The 20,022-nt window shown below is 32.9% G+C and overlaps 2 protein-coding genes across 2 annotated transcripts; one reads left to right on the forward strand and one right to left on the reverse strand.

The window, feature by feature from the left end:
- Nucleotides 1-7,545: 7,545 nt before the first annotated feature.
- LOC11419892 (FK506-binding protein 2) lies at nt 7,546-12,127 on the reverse strand. The gene is made up of 6 exons (XM_003626899.4): nt 11,990-12,127; nt 11,752-11,801; nt 10,870-10,932; nt 9,834-9,924; nt 8,543-8,647; nt 7,546-7,840 (listed from the first exon to the last, which is right to left on the reverse strand). The coding sequence occupies exons 1-6, from the start codon at nt 12,048-12,050 to the stop codon at nt 7,755-7,757; spliced, it is 456 nt and encodes a 151-aa protein (XP_003626947.1). The 5' UTR covers nt 12,051-12,127; the 3' UTR covers nt 7,546-7,754.
- A 709-nt stretch (nt 12,128-12,836) lies between these two features.
- On the forward strand, nt 12,837-19,120 carry LOC11425509 (copper-transporting ATPase HMA4). The gene is made up of 8 exons (XM_003626900.4): nt 12,837-13,253; nt 13,420-14,171; nt 14,288-14,759; nt 15,156-15,323; nt 16,403-16,657; nt 17,079-17,201; nt 17,984-18,469; nt 18,580-19,120. The coding sequence occupies exons 1-8, from the start codon at nt 13,029-13,031 to the stop codon at nt 18,970-18,972; spliced, it is 2,874 nt and encodes a 957-aa protein (XP_003626948.1). The 5' UTR covers nt 12,837-13,028; the 3' UTR covers nt 18,973-19,120.
- The last annotated feature ends 902 nt before the right edge of the window (nt 19,121-20,022 follow it).

Here is a 20,022-nt window from a genome sequence, read left to right on the forward strand (position 1 = left end):
GATAAAAGGGTTGCACGAGAGAGTTCTACGATGGAAGTGATTCTGGAAAGAGATATGAAGGAGTGCGTGATTATGGGGAAGAAATAGGGTTTCTTTCGATGCAACAAAATAATCGGTGAAGTGAAGCCGTGAAGGGGTGCTAGGATTTCTTTATAAGCAAGCTAGTTAACCTTCTCTCTTCGGCTGGGTTTTTTGTTTTCCTCTCTGATAGTAGTCATCCTGATGAATGGCTTTACAAAGAATGAGCATCTCCCGACAACTTTTAGACGAATCGAATCACATAGGGATCCTGATGCTATGTAAGTATGAGACTAAGGAAGGTTTATAAGAATTATTTGGTACTACCTATATGCATCATTTTTTCTTTTTTTTTGGTAGCTCATATTTCATAAGAACAACACTTAAACGTGTTTGACTTAGTCTTTTGAATGGATGACCTAATTAGAAAATATCATCACATGCAAATCGGCAAAAGACAGGCAGGATTAGTAAATATCACCATATGCATATCAAAGAAATAACCCTCTGATCTCGGATTTTATCCTCTGATAGTAGTCATCCTCAAAGATTCTTTGAGATGTTTGTCTGAAGAACAATGATATTGTCCAAATGTTTTTACCCTAGGAGTTTGAATTGGATGACACCTGACTATTTGTACAAGTGTACAAGTCAGTATCTACTAAATCGTATAAGTCCTTCAAAGAGTTTTTGTATGAATTCTACCTCATCTCTCAATGGGTATATTCTTCAAGTAATATTTATATGACCTTAACTCTTTTTAAAGAGTTGATGTTGAATATGAACTTCAACGTCCATATTTGAAGTTCCTAAAGCTACAATTGAGAGCATCTGATCTTAGAGAACAAATTGTGTTTTGTGATCAATACAAGTTGTGTTGACCACCAATCAAGATCAAGAGCCAAATGTTTTTTTATTAATGGCTATTTGATATAGGAGAATGAAAATGTGTGATACAAGTTTGTAAAATCTATTTATAACCTTAAAGATATTGTGAATTCAATGTCTAACCGACAATATCTTATGACATTCGGTTTATAAGAATGAGATTGCAAAATATTGTTATAAAAAATAAATATTGAAAAACTCATGAATATAGATCTCAAAATAAAGTGTATATCCTCTTTTGTGAGAGTCATTGAATCATATTGTACATCAATCAAGTTGTCTTTAACACGCTTCTTTTGGTCGATATAGCAATCATTGTAATTTCCTCTCAAGTGAGAGTAAACAAAGCAATCTCTCCCTGAATTTTTATCACTCAAATGCAAACTCAACCTTGTTGTAACCGGCACAGGAGGAGCAACAACCTTTTTGTCAAAAAGAGGTCTGAAAAGACATCAAACACTTGGCAGGGTCGGCCCTAGGCATAGGCCGCGAGTGCGACGGCCTAGGACCCATGTCTGTAGGGGGCCTAATTTTTTTTATAGGGGGGTGTATAAAGCAAAGTTATGGTTATAAATGGGGTGTATATAACAAATCATATTAGAAGGGCCCAAATCAAAATCCTCATCTAGACCCATTTCTTAATAACAGTAGAATAAAAATATTTAGTGAATGCATCATCAATTAGCAGTTGTTAGGAAACAAGCAATTTAAGACTATTTATCACTCTTAATGCCATAATTATATTAGCATTATGAAAGAAGGAAATTGTGACTCTATAGTATTATCTAACATGTTTGCCTCATCTTGTCCTTAGTGAATAAATAATCATATTTTCCATTTTTACTACTATGCTGAATTTTTACTATGACTTTCAATGTGGAATTTAATAGAATCATGAATGCATATTATTCCATTCATTTCAACTGACCAAGATCATAGTCTTTCTTTCCCTCTCTGCCACGACAATACTTGTATCACTCACACACTTGTTATTCCAATTTAATTACCTCAAAAGCGTTATACATTTGTTGACCCAATTTAGCATTGATTTCACTCACTCCATTCTATATTAACTTGTTATATACACTACAAGTTAAATTGGAATTAAAAGCTTACTCCATGCTAAATTACTGGAAACGAGTTCATATTATTCCATTCAATGATAAAACAATTTGAATTTACATTTGGAATGTGGTTATTGTATGTAAACCCTATTATATATTAGTTAAACCATGGCTATAGTGAAATTCTGTTTATTTTTTTTAAAAAAATCATATGTAAAAAAAACTAGGAATGAAGGTAATGGTTTATTTTTCTACATTAATTTAAAAATATGAGTTCTTTAAAAAATAGTCTTATATTCACAGAAAATTAATTTTTAATGCGTAGGATGAGATGTATTAGACACCTTCAAATTTATGGTTCGAACCAATTAGTTCTTTAAAAAAAATCTATATTAACTTGTTATAGCTCCAACTTTTTTGTTTCGTTTTTCCTTTTTATTAATAACATATAGGATGAGGTCAGGGGCGGACCTGGCCTGGCCAGACCCAATTTTAAAATATATATATATATATATATATATATATATATATATATATATATATATATATATATATATATATATATGCAGGAAATCATTGGAATTAAAGAGGAATTCAATGGAATTAAAGAGGTTGACGACTAGTACAAGAAAGACGAAAAATATTATGCAGGAAATCATTGGAATTAAAGAGGTTGACCACTAGTACAATAAAGACGTTTCCTGAAGGAAATCATCTAACGTTGATGAATTAGTCTACGGGTCTGTTTGGTAAGACACCTCAATGAACTTATAGCTTATAGCTTATAAGTTCGTCTGACGAAAAAAACTCAGTTTGGTAATGCTTTTTAGCCATGAGCTTGTAGCTTATTTCACGAGCTTATAAGCTATTTTTCAGAAGCTATTTCAAGTAGCGTTTGAACTTATAGCTTATAGCTTCTCAAAATTTCTTCCACTTTTACCCTTAATATTTTTATCTAAAATCTATTTTTATCCTTTATAATTTATTATAATTTAACTAATAGATATAATTACCTTATAAATATCCATTGCCATCCTTTGTTGTAATAATAGATTATGCAACTGCAGTATACCTACATCATAATATATATATATATATATATATATATATATATATATATATATATATATATATATTTTCATAAATAAAAATGATCATTGCCTTCCGTTTAAATTAAAAAAAAAATCATGAATTACGTTATAATTTTTCATAAAAAGGGCAAAAAAAATTTGTGACGTTCAAATTCTTTTGGTTAGGCTTACATTATTTTTATTACTTAAATTCACTAAACTCGTTATATTTATTTCCATATTTTTTTTTACGTCCAAATCTTTTACTCTTTATATTTTGTTTTCTCGGTACTCTTTATATTTTTCTAAAGATAATGCATAAAAAATATATTAAATTAATAAATTATAAATACTTAAAGATTAATGAATATAAATTTTAGGCTAAAATATGGTTTTGGTCCCTTCAAATATGCCTCGTTTTGGTTTTAGTCCCTGCAAAAAAAATTTGTTGTTTTTGGTCCCTGCAAAATATTTTGTTTTTGGAAATAGTCCAGGGACTATTTCCAAAAACAAAATATTTTGCAGGGACCTTTTTCAAAATCAAAAGATTTTGCAGGGACTATTTCTCTAATAAATGGTTAAGTCATCATGTGACACGTGTGCAAATTATCACAAAAGTGGAGCCAGGGACCAAAACCAAAATGAGACATATTTGCAGGGACCAAAAACAACAAATTTTTTTTGCAGGGACTAAAACCAAAACGAGACATATTTGCAGGGACCAAAACCATATTTTAGCCTAAATTTTAATATGAAATAAGAATGTCCTTTTATGTCATTTTACATTTATAAATCAGTTGAACCGTTAATTTTATCAAACACTTCAACTAGCTTATCAGCTAAAAGTCATCAGTTATAAGCTATCAGTCGCCAGCTTTCAGCTAGCTTATAAACTATCTGCTATTTTTACCAAACAGAGCCTACATTAGCAGAATGACTAAGGTTGTGTTTGGTAACACAAAAAAGCTAGCTTATAGCTTCTTGGATTAGCTTATAAGCTTGTTGGATGAAAACGTGATGTGTTTGGTAACAAGTTTTTCTCATTAGCTTATAGCGTTTTTTGAAAAGCTATTTCAAGTAGCTTTTGAGCTTATAGCTGGTAACTTTTTATATTTTCTTCCAATTTTAACCTTTTATTAATATAGTTTAATTTAATTTTAATTAAAAAACCTACCCACATTCTTATTCAATTGCCCACGTTTAAAAAAAAACTACCCACAATCTTTTTCAAATTTTCTTGTTCACTTTCTTTTTTACATACTCTTAATTCAATAATAAATAATTTTATATAAAATTTACAATAAAGAGTGATGAGAGTTTAGTTGAGTAAAATTCATTAAAAGAAAGTTTTGTTAAATAAAAAATGTCAATTGAATTCATAAATACATTTATCATTTGGGAGATGAAAATATTTTGAAATAAAATTTAAACATTTAAAAAGAAATACAATAATTAATAAAAATTGTATATATGATTTATAAAAAAAGATTGTCCTTTTACGTCATTTTATATTTATCAGCCACTTGAACAACTAATTTTACCAAACACTTTTTATTTTAATAAGCTAACTTTTCAGCTATAAACTATCATCTATCAGTCATCAACTACCAGCTAGCTTATAACTTCTTTTTACCAAACACACCCTAAGGCTCATTCTCACAATATCATATGACTTTATTCACCATGAGATGATTTTTTTTATTGGTATAAACCATGAGATGAATTTTATTGAACACTAGAGAGAAAATAAAATAAAAGAGAGAAAAATATGTGAAGAGTCAATTAAGTAATAAGATGGGTGATCAATGATTAAATGATCGTCATGTAACGTACTCCGTTTCTTTTTAAGCGTTACTTTTGGAGTTTAACTGTCACTTTCAAAGTTTAATGCAACATTAAATGTTGTTTTACCTATATTATCATTAGTTATTTATTACAGAGAGATAAATATATGAAATGAGATATTAAATGAATAAGGTCATTATAGTAAATGTATAGCTTATTGTATCAAAAGTAATATCAATTTTTGATTATGTATGCATATAATTTTAATCAAAATCAAAATAATTTTAATCAAAATTTCATTAAAATTATTGTTTGTAATTTATATGTATTAGTGCAAGAAAAAGAGGAGAAACGGACATAGAGTGCCCGTACTGGTGGTACTGACAAAAATAGATGTCATCATGGATGCGGCCTGGACGGTCTAACTATGCATCAAGAGAATTGTCAAACAGAACATTTTCAGCAAATTAAAGTTTTTAACATGTAAATTGGTTATCAGCACAATCAATTGTCTCAACATTAGTAGCTACAAATTCAACAACGCAACTTCCAAATGCTGTCTCAAATTCACTTTGTGTGAAAGACCTCTTTAGATCAGAGTATTTTGGGTAAATCAATTAAAATAGTTTGTTACAGGTTATATAAGCTATTTATGTTTTGGTCGATTTGGTGCGCTCGAAACTCTCTTTCTCTCTGGCTTTATCCACAGATATAGGAGGTCATTATGTGACTTGACATCTAGATGAGAGTACCTAAATGTTGATGGCAGTAGTTCTGGAAATCTTGTAAATCTGGGTTTTGGTGGCGTTCTTCGTAATAATGATGGCAATTGGCTATATGAGTTTGCTGAAAATGTTAGTAAAGAGGATATATAGATGTGAACTCCTAGTTTGACTCAACTATTGTAGACATCATTATGCGGCATTGGCAGGATTTATTGCAAATGAGTTGTCACGTCCAGTTAAAGCATTACATGAGGGAGGCGAATTCGGCTAAATTAAGAGTTACAAATACTGAGATTTGGCATGAGTTTTTGGAGCCACCAGAGGACTTGCTTCCGCAACTGCTGCCTGATGCGCGATGAGAGATATATCATAGAGATTAGTTTTTATTTGTTTTTTGTTTCTTTTTTGTTAGTTGTCATTATTGGCTTATACATTGTCTTAACACGGATATTTGAAAATTATCGTGTCTTTTCTTTTATATATGCATCTTTTTCTTTTCTTATCTCCGTTTTTTTTTTTTTGAAACTTGTATTTTTTTATACAGCTATTTTTCATAACAAACTCGTCTTTAAACAATAGTAACATTTTATAATTGTTATTAATGACTCGTCTAAGCGGTTTTTGGTATACATATGCAAACGTAAAGAGTGTGACGTATCTGAAATAATAAAATAGGAATTACCTTGAATTTGTAGCGTTGAGCACAATTTTCGATCTCATTTTTATCTAACAAATCAAGCTTACAACCAATTATAACAATTGAAATATTCACTTGTAACTAGTCAGTTTTATAGTTACAAAAACGAGCGAAGGTCAAAAGAATTATGATACCCGACGATTGTCCTCATCTGCATGCAAGCTCTTGAGACAAATGCATTGTCTTAAGAGATTGTGAAGTGATCAAAGATCCCTGGGAGAATTTCATTACTATGAAAAAAAAAAAGCACTGAAGTGCTTTCTATAGGTTCGGTCTCTCTCAATGGATTGACCTGAATTTACAAAATACATATATTGGTTCTAGGCCCTGGCCTTGGCCCCTAGTCTTCAGTATCATACTAACAGGGTTTGGCTTGATAGCAACATACTGGTTTTTTCATATGATCTAATTTTTGGCATCTCTTCACTCTCAGTTAGTCTTTAGTTACTTGGATGATACTTGCGTGGAAACTAATATGAAGTCGTATCCTGCGCATCTAAATTTCCTCAAGTTTAATGTTGTTGGATCTCATTATAGCAGTCTTCTTTTGGTGGTCTCGTTCGGGACCCCAATAGTAGTTTCGTTTGCAGTTTAACTTACAATCTTGGTAGAGCCACTTCTATTTTGGCATAACTTTAGAGTTTAACTCATGGCCTTCAATTTGCTTGTCCATTTGTAATGTTCTTATTAAAATGGATTATTTGGTGATTATTAATAAGGTTACTATGAGACATTCTCATAATCTTCATCTGACTCTTTTAGTGGAAGAAGCTCTTGCTGATTTAGATTGTCGGGTTAACATTGTTTCGTGAGGAAAATAGGCAAGTTGACAAGTTGGCAAATCTAGCTCAAGGCAATCATTTTAGTGTTCGAGAGTTGTTCCATCCCCCCAATTTCAAATTGTTCCTGATGATTTTGGAGTACCTCATTCCCTCGTTTAGTTCCGATAGTTTTTCTCTAACTTCCTCTTTATCAAAAATATAAAAAGAATCCACTATTAATATGCCTAAATATTTTGTATAGAAATGTGTTGACATGTTGAGCATATTAAAAAAGTAATACTTGTAGTAGTTGATTTGTTACTAAGATATATAAAAGATTAATTAAATTGAGACGTGTAATTGCTGATGAAAGATTGTAGGAAATTTACAATATTCTAAGTGAATTTTTAATAGTACATATGAAAAATCCATACATAGTTTTTACGTTGCAGCCAATTAGAGTAAATACCAAATATATGAGACACATCATCAAACTCGACTTATAACCAATTAAATTGCAAGAAATTAAGAGACAGATTAAAACCAATGAAAATTCTCACGAAAGCTTAATCGCTAAAAGAAACAGATAGATGTATTTAATTTATAGGGTACAAATGCAAAATCTTTCTAAACTAGCCTCACTTAGAGTTAGATAACAAAACCTTCGTAATGAAAGCATTATTAAGGAACGAAAATAAGCTAACAAAGATTGCCAAAAGTCTAGTCTTCCATTTATTTTGGTTTGTCTATAGTTCGGAGTTTGATTTTTCTTCGCTTAAACTTTTGTCGTTCACTCCCACAAGCTCAGTGTCAAATATAAGTGTTGCACCACCTGCAGGTTCAACTCAGTGTCATATATATGCATACATTGATAAATTTTGTTAGTTGGTATGTATAAAATGCAGGAAAGCAATACAAGCTAAAAATGGAATAGTGATGGAAACGACATTATTTTAACATTGTTTTACCTATTATGAGAAATTTATTTTTTACATAAACTCATAACAGGAGACCTCATTACCAAAATGAGATTATTTTGTATACAATGTCAGTGTAAAATGTTTAGTGTCAACCAATCACAAATCATTCATTGTATGACTTTTAAGGTACAAGTGATTAAAGTCAAACAATTTTAGTGATTCAACAATTGTGATTGATCAAAGGTATAATTTTTTTACACTGCGAGTGCATATCAATAATATCCGAAGAAAATTTATGTAAGTAATATAATATTAAACGGATATATCAACATTAAAAAATATGTTGCACTCTTAAAATAACATTTTATGTGGCATATCCTAGAGCCAACAATCAAAACCAAAGTTGCTAATGTAATTCAGTAGTCAAGAAGTTTTTTATCTCGACGGAGATCAGATACTCTTCTACCAGACCGTAGAACAATCTGGAAGTTCAGGAAAACAGGCAACCAAGTTATTTAACTGTATTAATTTCACTAACTTGAAATATGAAAGAGGTTTTGACTCATGAGCATTACATTACATTACATACTATCATTATCAGCTTGATAAATTACCTGGAATAGTGGGTGGGGAACCCTGCTCTCCGTAGCCGAGTTTTGCTGGTATTTTCAGTTTTCGCTTCTCACCAAGACACATTCCCAATAATCCTTGGTCCCATCCTGCCAAGAAGAGGAGGAACAATCATGTAATCATCTATCTGGAAGATCTTCCGTCATAAACTAGAAATTTGTAATAAAACAAAATCTTACATTGCATGACTTCGCAAATACATCCATGCAAGTTATACTAAACTATATATAGCACGGGTATCTGGTGGCCAGAAAACTTAAATGATAACAAGAACATAAAATCTGGAGAAATATGGGTGTATTTTTCTATATGAACAATTCAAATCATCAAGTAGCACCTCCCATTAGATACGTCTGTCATTTCAATCTACTTGTTTTTTCCTGTGTTTGTATTTGACTGATCAATCCTGGTAATGTTATGGATTATTTATTGGCTTTAATTGTCAAAGTAATTTTGGAACTATTTCAGTTAGATAAGATTTCATGATAAAATATGGATCAATTAGAAAGCTTTCAAAATATACCTCACAATTTTGATCTGCTATTTTAGCATACAGATCACATTCTTTGGCAAAGCCATTGTTCCCATTCGTAGATTGATACGGTGTAAATTTTCTTAACATCCAAAAGGGAGTAAAATCTTAAGAATCACATCAGCTAAAGCCTTTTCCAACAAAGGGGTCGACAAAATGGATCAAATGAATATTGTAATAGCCTATCTTAAATCGTGTTAGCCGACCCCACTTAATGGGATAAAGCTTGGTTGTTATTGTTGTTGTTGTTGCCTGTCTTGAATCATGGCAGGTGACAAACTAGTAAATTTAAATCCTTCTTGATGGTTTAGTCTGTAGTTTCTCTAGGTGGACTCTACTTCTAACTATTGAACTACCCTCCATCAAATTTACCCTCTCCTTACACAGGCTTCTACTAAGCATAGCAATATAAGATATAAACTAGTTCAAAGCGTTAGATTTCAATTCTATTGCTCAAATTTTATTTAATTGGGATCCACATGTTACAAATCAGCCATTTTCCTTGTCAGGGGAGAAATTCAAAGAACTTGATATTTCTTATATCAACAACCTTTTCTGTGTGCTACAATGATCTGGCATACAATATCTTGACAATCTAAAGCATAGTTTCTCTTTCATTTTACACAATTTACACCTTTTAGCTTTAATTTTGCAGTAACTGAGAAAGCCAACACAACAGCTAGTTCAACGCTAATGAAACCAGAAATTCAAAGGAATAAAACTTATTGTGGCTGCACTGTTACCTTTGATCACTTGACCACCACCAAGCTCAAAATCAATTGGGTTATTTCTTTCAAAGCTAGAATCGAAAACAGTTCCATCGGTGAGTTTTCCCTGCAAAGACAAGTCAAAGTTTAATATGAAGGAACATGATACAAGAAAAATTAAGTGAATGCATGACCCCTGATCAGTCATCACAAGAACAAATGAAATGATTAAAATAATACAGAATTCCTCAAAGCATTTAGCTGACCACTCGAAATAATTGACAGATGTCAACATAAGGCAGGCTACAAAAATAACACAGCATCAAAATGGCTTTAGGTGATTATCGTTTGTGATTGAGAGTATGTTATAGGTGCCTTACCAAATTCCCATTGTTCTCTCAATGGCTAGTATTTGTTAGGTTACTACCAAGGAGGATCAAGAAGTAAGTACATAGTTTAAATTTTAACAATGCTACATCTATAGAGTGACATAAAAATTTCTCCAAACAACATAGGAAATTAACCATCAGGCGACATTACCCATCTCATTAAAAACTGGAACAAGGCACGTTCAACATAGTTCATCATCAAAACCATAGAGAACATGTTGTCAATGGGAATCACATGCTTCTGTGTATGTTTATGTAGCCTTTCAAATTAAAGGAGAGGCCAGCGTAACTATTTTAAAACGAGTGATTAACAAAACATGTTATTATATTCAGTTTCTCCATGGGATGTTGTGCTTGTATTTATATGTAAAATCATATATATTTAGAGTATGTTTCAAATTTCAAATAAACGAGAATGGATGAAAGGTTACAAGAGGAAATAATAATTAAAACTTTTACTCTAAAGACTAACACCCTGCCTTATTAAGTTAAATTTATGAACATTTTGAAGTTTCCCCTATTTGGACGGTCTTAAAGTAAAGCAAACTTTTTACTCCCATCCTCTTCTCTTTCCTTCCCCTTCATTTTCTTTTGGTTCCTTGATCCTTCCCCTCTCACAAACATTCCCTAGAGATTACTGCTTAAGCTTATTTTCAAAGAAGATATCATAAGAAATTACTCACCCGATAGTGTACTTTCACTTTATCACCTTTGTGTGCCTGAACTTCACATGATTTTGGTTTATACTGCAATGACAAAGAGTATAAACAATGAGCAATAAAGAGGATAAACTCATTTTCTTTTTCTTACACACAAAATAGCTTATGCATTATTATTGATGAGGGATTAGATGCATGCTTTTAATTTTCCCGTTGTAATCTCAACAAAAAAACTAACTCACATTTACATTACTATGCCTATTAACAATCAGTCAACATTATCTCGTGACCTTGCTAGCAAGGCTTTTGCCGCACTTTACCAAATCAGGTTATAAAAACATATCACAGATGTTAAAGAAGCTTGTTTCATCAATTTAGCACATTTAAGAATACTCTTATAATTACACAAGTTATTATATTTCTTAAAAATTAATGATTCAATCCATTCCAACAAAAAGTGGATGTCCATGTATCCGCTGCATAACAATCAAATCTTTTCTACGTTCCAACAGTTGGGAATCATCAAGGCAACCCAACACACAAATTAACATAAATATGAAAATGGATTCCTAAGAAAAGATCAATTTAACATTTTGTATATGTCCCATACTTCTTCAACATTCAAAAAAAGGGAACACGCCAACACAACTTAAAAATACCAAAAATAGACACTTTTAATCAAAGGTGTGTCCGGTGTCCGAGACCAACATGACACCGACACATGTGACTACATTGAATTGTGTCGTTTTCTCCAATTATTATCAGCTTCATAAACATTGAATTATGTCATTTTCTCAAATTAAAATCAGCTTGATAACAAAAATCAGTGCAACTCATGCAAAAAAAAAAAAAAATCTCCATTTATTTTATTGAAAATGAGCTATAAAATTTACAATTACAATTTACCTTAACGCCAATCTGCAACTCCGTAACATCAGCTTCTTTCTTCGCAGAAACTAACACAGGATCACAGAAAAATACACATTATTAGAAATTAAAATGATAGAAATTGATGAATTGAAGGGGAAAATTAAGTAGATCTGAACAAATTTTAGATCAAAAAGTTAAGAATGAAGAAAATGCTGTGATGTGTTATGTGAACAATAGAATCAGTGAATTTTGAAGAATAGAGAAAGAAAAATACCTAGTAATGTTGATGCAATGACGAAGAGGATGAAGATGAGAAAAATCGAAAATGACTTCATCGTGTTCTTACAGAGTCACTCACCCAAGTGTTTCTCTCTCGTTGGATTTGGGTGTCGTCATAAATAGTACTACCATAGAAACGGGTTTGGACCGGGTCGGGTTTGTATTTTTTTTTTTTTTTTTGTAAAGAAAAAAATTATTTTTTAACCAAATTAAATGCAAAGAAAGAAAGCTAATATATTAGAAAGAAAGAAAAAAAAAAGGAAGCAGATATAAAGAGAAAGAATAGTAAGGAAAATATTAACAAGTGTTCTGGACACTTTTTAAGCACTTGAAATAATAAATAAGTTTTTAATGAAAAGTTATGTATTGAATGCATTAAAAACTGTAATAGTTGATTTTTTAAAAGAATAATTATTACATATAGTTGACTTTTTAAAAGAATATTTACTCCTTTTTAGAAATAAATAAAAGGGTTAACGGTGTTTTATCCCCTATAATATATGTTATTTTTGAAAAAAAAATTACAGGGGATAAATCAAAAAAAAAAATTACAGGAAAGAAAATAAAAAATGATCAATATTACAGGAGTAAAGCACCATTAACCTTAAAAAGAGTAAAAATGCAACGATAAACTTCTTAATCACATTATTCATAATACACCTTAGTGTTTGCCGTCCATTATGATGACATGCAAACAAAATAAAAAACCAAAATACCGAATACATCCTCATCAACAAACACCACAAAATCATCTATAACCACACATTTAGCATAAGGAATAAAGGGGTAGAATCGGAAAAGAATCAACTTTTGGTGGGAAATAAAGTCGTAAGTCATTCCCATTTCAAAAGTTTAAACCACAAAAACGTAGTGGGCAGGCAGGCATGTTCCAGCTTCATTCCAAACCCAACTGACGCACGCAGTCACGCACTCTTATTCTCGATTCTTCCGTAGCAAATTTCCTACAAAAACCAATTTTCAAAACCCTAAAATTCTTCAACTCGTTCATTTCATTCAATTTTTTCGATTGAAATATGGAAGGTAATGGAATCGATGATGTGAAGATTCCGTTGTTACAGTCTACAGAAGAAGATAACGTTTCCGTTAAGACGGTTACCTTTCAAATTAGCGATATTAAGTGTGCTTCCTGTGTTAATTCTATTGAATCTGCGCTTAAGGATGTTAACGGTGTTCAAAGTATTGCTGTTTCGGTAATTGATGGCCGCGCCGCGGTCAAATTTGTTCCTAAACTCATAACTGTAAGCCTCAAAATCATCATTATTTAATTTTATTATATGAATTTCATGATTTATTCACTAGTCATAGAAGTGATTATTTTATTGTTAAAAAATCAAGAAAAAAGTTGTAATTATTAGGTTCTGAATTGTGTTTTTAATTAATTATGGGTTATTTTCTTAATTGTAGGCGAAAAGAATAAAAGAAAGTATGGAAGAGAGTGGGTTTAGGGTTAATGAGGTTCATGATCATGACCAAGATATATCTGTGTGCCGAGTTAGGATTAAAGGAATGGCTTGTACAAGTTGTTCTGAGTCTGTTGAGAAAGCACTTCAAATGATTGATGGAGTGAAAAGGGCAATAGTTGGTTTAGCTTTAGAGGAGGCAAAAGTGCACTATGATCCTAACCTTGCCAATCCTGAAAAGATAATTGAATCGATAGAAGATGCGGGATTTGGAGCAGAGCTTATTAGCTCTGGGAATGACGCAAATAAAGTTCATCTTAAAGTTGAAGGGATTGATTCTGAAGAAGATGCTAATGTCTTGGTGTCTTATCTTGAGTTAGTTGCGGGTGTAAACCGTGTTGAAATTGACTTTTCAGAACGTATAGTTACGGTTAGCTATGTTCCCGATATTACAGGTCCGAGAACTCTCATTCAATGTGTTCAAGAAGCTAGCCGTGGCTCCAAGGTGTATCGAGCAACTTTGTATTCTCCTTCGGGGCGAAGAGAAAGGGATAAGGTTAATGAAATTCACATGTATAGGGATCAGTTTTTGTTAAGCTGCTTGTTTTCTGTTCCCGTTTTTGTGTTTGCCATGGTGCTTCCTATGCTTCCTCCGTATGGCAACTGGTTGAACTATAAGATACATAATATGCTTACTCTTGGCTTGTTTTTAAGATGGATCCTTTGCACGCCTGTGCAGTTCATAATTGGAAAAAGGTACTTTTGCTACATGAACTGTTTAATGACATTAATTCCAGTTTCTTGTTAGGTTCTATGTATCTGCTTTCTATAAATAAAGGTTTGCATAATCATTTTACAATGGCTATTATTAGGTTCTATGCGGGATCATATCATGCGCTGAGGAGAAAATCTGCTAACATGGATGTGCTGGTTGCATTAGGCACTAATGCTGCTTATTTTTACTCATTATATATTGTAATAAAAGCACTAACTTCAGATACATTTCAAGGACAAGATTTCTTTGAGACCAGTTCCATGTTGATATCCTTTATTCTATTAGGAAAGTATTTGGAGATTGTGGCCAAAGGGAAAACATCAGACGCTTTAGGAAAGCTGACACAACTTGTTCCTGATAAAGCTTATTTAGTAGAAATTGATACTGATGCAAATATCATATCAGAGACTGAAATTGACACTCAACTTATACAAAAGAACGACATAATTAAGATTGTTCCTGGGGCTAAAATTCCCGTTGATGGTATTGTTATAAAAGGGCAAAGCTATGCAAATGAAAGTATGATCACTGGAGAGGCGATACCCATTGCCAAAAGTCCAGGAGACAAGGTAATATACATGCTTTAGGACCCCTAGTTAGTTGTATTTTTTTTATGTTACGGATTAGCAGGTCGGGAGCAATCCAACAAATTAATGACAAACACATGAATGAAGAAGGTGAGCATAGATGTTGTGCGTGAGATTTGTATGAAAGATAGGATTAGGAATGACTAACACCCGGTGTAACCAAAAAGTGAGAAAGTGAATGTACTCTGTGATGTATTGTAAACAGAGAGACACACATTGGATTGATATATTTCTCCTTTCTTTTCATGGGAAGGGTGGTGCAGGGAAATGTGTACAGTCTCTAATTTTTTTAATCCAAGTTTTAGTGGTTTAAATTATGTAAAGGTGGCATGATAGAGTGGTGAGAACATTTTTAATCTTTCAAAACATGTTGAACAGGTTATCAGTGGAACGATCAATGAGAATGGCTGCGTGTTGGTTAAGGCTACACATGTTGGATCAGACACTGCCCTTTCTCAAATTGTTCAACTCGTAGAAGCTGCTCAACTTGCCAAAGCACCAGTTCAAAAACTTGCGGACGATATTTCAAGGGTTTTTGTTCCAATAGTGAGTATTTTTTTCTTAACTATACTTTTCTGTTTTGGTTGATGCTTGGAGTTGGATTTGAAATTAAGCATTGGAATTGGACCTTGCAATTCCAATTATATCGTTTTCTGCATTTCAATATTTTTCTGTTTTGATTGATGTGTGGAGTTGGTTTTGAAATTAAGCATTGGAATTGGACCTTGCAATTCCAATTATATTGCTTTCCTGCATTTCAAAGAGAGAGAAAATAGGTCTGGATTTAAAAATCAAATCTGTCCTTATTACAGGAAACTAGGTGATAAATCTATCTATAAAATATAAATAGTAGTCAAATTCTGTTAATTATGGTAATCATGCCACACAACACGTGTAACCCAGAATTGCTATTCCAGTTCCATGGAATTAAAAAATAAAACAGTTATCATTTTTTATATATTGGATCTGAACAAAGACCCTAAGAATTGAAATTCCAAGTGTCAAAGCTAAAAGTTTAAAACCAATATTTCATATTTTACACTTGATTATTATCATTGTTGCCTATAAATTTAAGAAACCATTGTTGTTGGAAAAATCCAACTACCATTTTTGTTGGCACCTGCAATGACTCGGGGAGAATTGAACCTAAGACCTTGAGGAGGAGCACACTCCAAGGTCCCAAGCCAACACTCCATTAGTAACCTCTTATTAGTGTCACTGTTGATTCTCTTTAACTATATATACTGATTATGGAGAACAAGCTACTTCATGATAAGCATGTTTTGGGTGGGAATTTTCTTAACTGGGTGTTCACGAATTCTGGCTCACAGCATGAATAACTGGAGACTTTTTTTTTTTTAATCTTACACGTGGCATTGAATATAATCATTTCATATTTGGTTTGTAGGAATTCTGGCTCAAAAGTATTTCAAGAAATGGCATATGTCATCAGTTCTGTGATTAACTTTCCTGTTTCATGTCTTATTTTTTGTTCATATGCCAATATTTGAAAATGAAGGGATGATAAAGATACTCCATTTTTTTATGTTATCTGACACCAGCATTGCAATGATTGTTCCAATATTATCCCTGTGAAGCTGCTTATTTTGTGGTTACATCCTTAGGTGGTAGTTGCAGCACTCACAACTTGGCTGGGATGGTTCATTCCTGGGAAAGCTGGATTTTACCCTAAACATTGGATACCAAAAGGAATGGATGCATTTGAGCTTGCTTTGCAGTTTGCTATTTCTGTGTTAGTTGTTGCTTGTCCATGTGCTCTGGGTCTAGCTACACCAACTGCAGTCATGGTTGCTTCAGGCATAGGTGCTTCTCAAGGAGTGCTCATCAAAGGTGGAGATGCACTAGAGAAGGCACACAAGGTAATGATATTTCTATTTCCTCCTGTTTCATATCTTGAGTTTTATGTAAATTGTGCTCTTATTAGGAGAGTACACTAAATGGAAATTTGTAAATATTACATTTTTAACACAACATGTGAACCTTTCCCTATAGTTTTGCTTATCAGAATTGAAATGTTTCAACCATGATAACTAGATATTGAATGTAAACAACATTTAAAGGTTCTCCTGTCTTGTTATTTATGCTGTTTGCATTAAAATCATTGTCAATGGCAGAATTTTTTATGTGCTAAGATTGCTCTGTTTCACTTTCCATTGTATCTACTATGTCATGTTTTGTATAATCTAGTAGCGTTTGTTTGATAAAATTACACATTCCTAAAATTTTACTGTATCTATCAAAATGATATCTTCTTACTCATTGTTCTCGACTTCAATGCAGGTAAAAACTATTGTATTTGATAAAACTGGGACACTAACTATTGGAAAGCCAGAAGTAGTTAGTGCAGTGCTGCTTTCTGAATTTTCTATGGAGGTGTTATGTGACATGGCAATTTCTGTGGAGGTATTTTTTTATGTTGGATTCTGTACTTATTTGGATATCTGGAAATCTTGTATAGTCTTATTAATGTTTTTTGAGCCTGTGCAAAAGATATTGAAGAATATAAAAAAATCATTCAATTGAAGTTTTGGCCGGAGAAATTTAGTTTTAATTTCACAAAAGCCAAGAATTTTTTGCTTGGGTTAAATTTCAGGTGCTTTTATTGTGAAATAGGTAACTAATAAATATAAAAAAGCAAAGAACAAAGGTACTTTGTCTTTTGTTTAGGAGATCTGGGGAAAAAAATATAAATAGTGTCTAGTCCTCGGATTTTGATTTGATATTTGTTTACTGGAGTGAAAAGGAGAGGCTAATGGCCGTAGTTGCTGTCATGGTTTGAGTTGTGCAATCAGCGTCTTGCAGATGTATGGAAAGACTGCAATAGATGTGAAATGGATTCACCCTTTCCTGAATCCTGATGTAGAGAGAACCATTTCATAGGTACAAAGTATCCACTTGCTTCACTGATGACTAATCTTCGTCGGAGAACCTAGTGGGTAACCTTCAACGGGATCTTCCCTCCCCACATTTTTTTTAGCCACAAGGCTCTAACCAAGACCTTGCTTAAGGGATCTGACCGACCAACGTAATATTGGTAGAGCTGTATATTATAGAACCAGGCTCTTCATTGTTGAAATGAAAAACAAAAAGACCAATTGTAAATGATAATGAAGCTTTTCCAATCTAAATATCTTAATTAAAATTCCTCAATAATATTTAAGCTAATTATATGTACATATTTCCAGGCAAATAGTGAACACCCAATAGCCAAAGCTGTTGTGGCACATGCAAAGAAGTTGCGCAAGAATTTTGGTTCTTGCCCTGAGGAAGTGCCGGATGTTGTTGATTTTGAGGTACACATGGGAGCCGGGGTAAGTGGAAAAGTTGGTGATAGAACAGTTTTAGTTGGAAACAAGAGACTCATGCATGCTTGTAATGTTAAAATATCGTCCGAAGCAGAGAAGTACATCTCTGAAAATGAGATTCTAGCTAGAACTTGTGTTTTAGTTTCAATTAATGGAAAGATTGCTGGAGCATTCTCTGTATCTGATCCAGTAAAGCCAGAGGCTAAACGTGTTATATCATTTCTCCACTCCATGGGCATCACAAGTGTCATTGTGACTGGTGATAACCATGCTACTGCGATTGCTATTGCAAATGAAGTTGGTATTGATCAGGTCTTTGCGGAGACAGATCCAGTAGGAAAAGCTGATAAGGTGAAAGAATTGCAGGTATGGCGTCTAACTCATGCTAAAACCAGTTTTTTTCTTTTCAATTTGATCTGATGAACTAATGTAATTGACACATCTTGGTTATAAAATGATATGAAAACTGGATGCAGATGAGGGGAATGAGTGTGGCAATGGTTGGTGATGGAATAAACGACTCTCCGGCATTGGTTGCTGCTGATGTTGGTATGGCAATTGGTGCTGGAACTGATGTAGCTATAGAAGCTGCTGATATAGTTCTGATCAAAAGTAACTTGGAAGATGTGATTACAGCCATAGATCTATCCAGAAAGACCATGTCTCGTATCCGGCTGAACTACATTTGGGCTCTTGGTTACAACATTTTAGGCATGCCAATTGCTGCTGGTGTTTTGTACCCTTTTACTGGAATCAGATTGCCACCATGGCTTGCTGGTGCTTGCATGGCTGCATCTTCTCTTAGCGTGGTTTCTTCGTCTCTTTTGTTGCAGTTCTATAAAAAACCTTTCCATGTAGAGTCCATTTAATGACCTAATTTTGCCTTCTAGTTCTACTAGACAATCCACGATTTTGCCATTTCATAAGACCTAGGTGTAACTTTTGATCACCCAATTGATGTAATTATTCAATTGCTATTATTTATTCGAAATAGTTGCACCTGTTGTTCTATTTTTCCGGCTATTGTCGTTCATCTTGCCTTTATCTTTAGAGTTGGAAAATTCACGGTTATGCATTATGCTGAGTCACTGACAGAGGAAACGTTTAGTGGTTTGTGTTGGGATGGATTTTATTGTTGTTCTTTTGTAATTCAAACATATGTGGAAAAAAAAATCTGTAAAGCATAGAAGGATTGATAATGCAAGAGAAACAGCTAGAGATTGAGAGATGTAAAAACCATAATATATTTTTATAAGACAGTGCATTTATTAGAAAAGGGATACAATGTTTAATGTTAACCAGGTTAAAAGGATCCAAAATTAGCTATAAAACTAGTACCAAAGGCATTTTAGAAAAGACATACACCCTTCTGAGGATGATGACTAAGAAAGACCTATCAATTTGAAGAGAATCAATACCATTTGAGGAATGCTAGGGACACACTCCCTAACACACTCTTTTGACACACTCCAATAATAATAAGCCATGTCATCCATGTTTTTCTATTCTTTTACCTATTACCGGTTGCACAGGTTCTATGAAACAAGGTAACAATTTTTTTGAATTAAAAAAAAAAAAAAAAATCTGTATCCTTCCTGTCTCTCTCCATACTCCATTGCGTCTTAAGATTTTTCCATGAATCCTTTTGGTCTGACGCGAGTTCTATCGTATTTCTCACGAAGTTCGATCTGTTTCATCTCGCACTCTGTCGGCATTGTGGCAAGATTGGGTGGCCTTTTTGTGTCTATTCTCTTTGTTGCAAGCTCCTCTGGTTTCAATTCAACGTCTTGGTTGGGAAAGACATATATATTTTCAAGAGTTCTAATTTTTTATGACACTGAGTTAGTACCAATTTGGGTTTTTCTATCCTGGGCTCCTTTTATGTTGGCACCGATTTCAGGTATGGGAATTGGGTATTA

Source organism: Medicago truncatula, chromosome 8, assembly GCF_003473485.1.
Source record: "Medicago truncatula cultivar Jemalong A17 chromosome 8, MtrunA17r5.0-ANR, whole genome shotgun sequence".
Taxonomy (NCBI): domain Eukaryota; kingdom Viridiplantae; phylum Streptophyta; class Magnoliopsida; order Fabales; family Fabaceae; genus Medicago; species Medicago truncatula.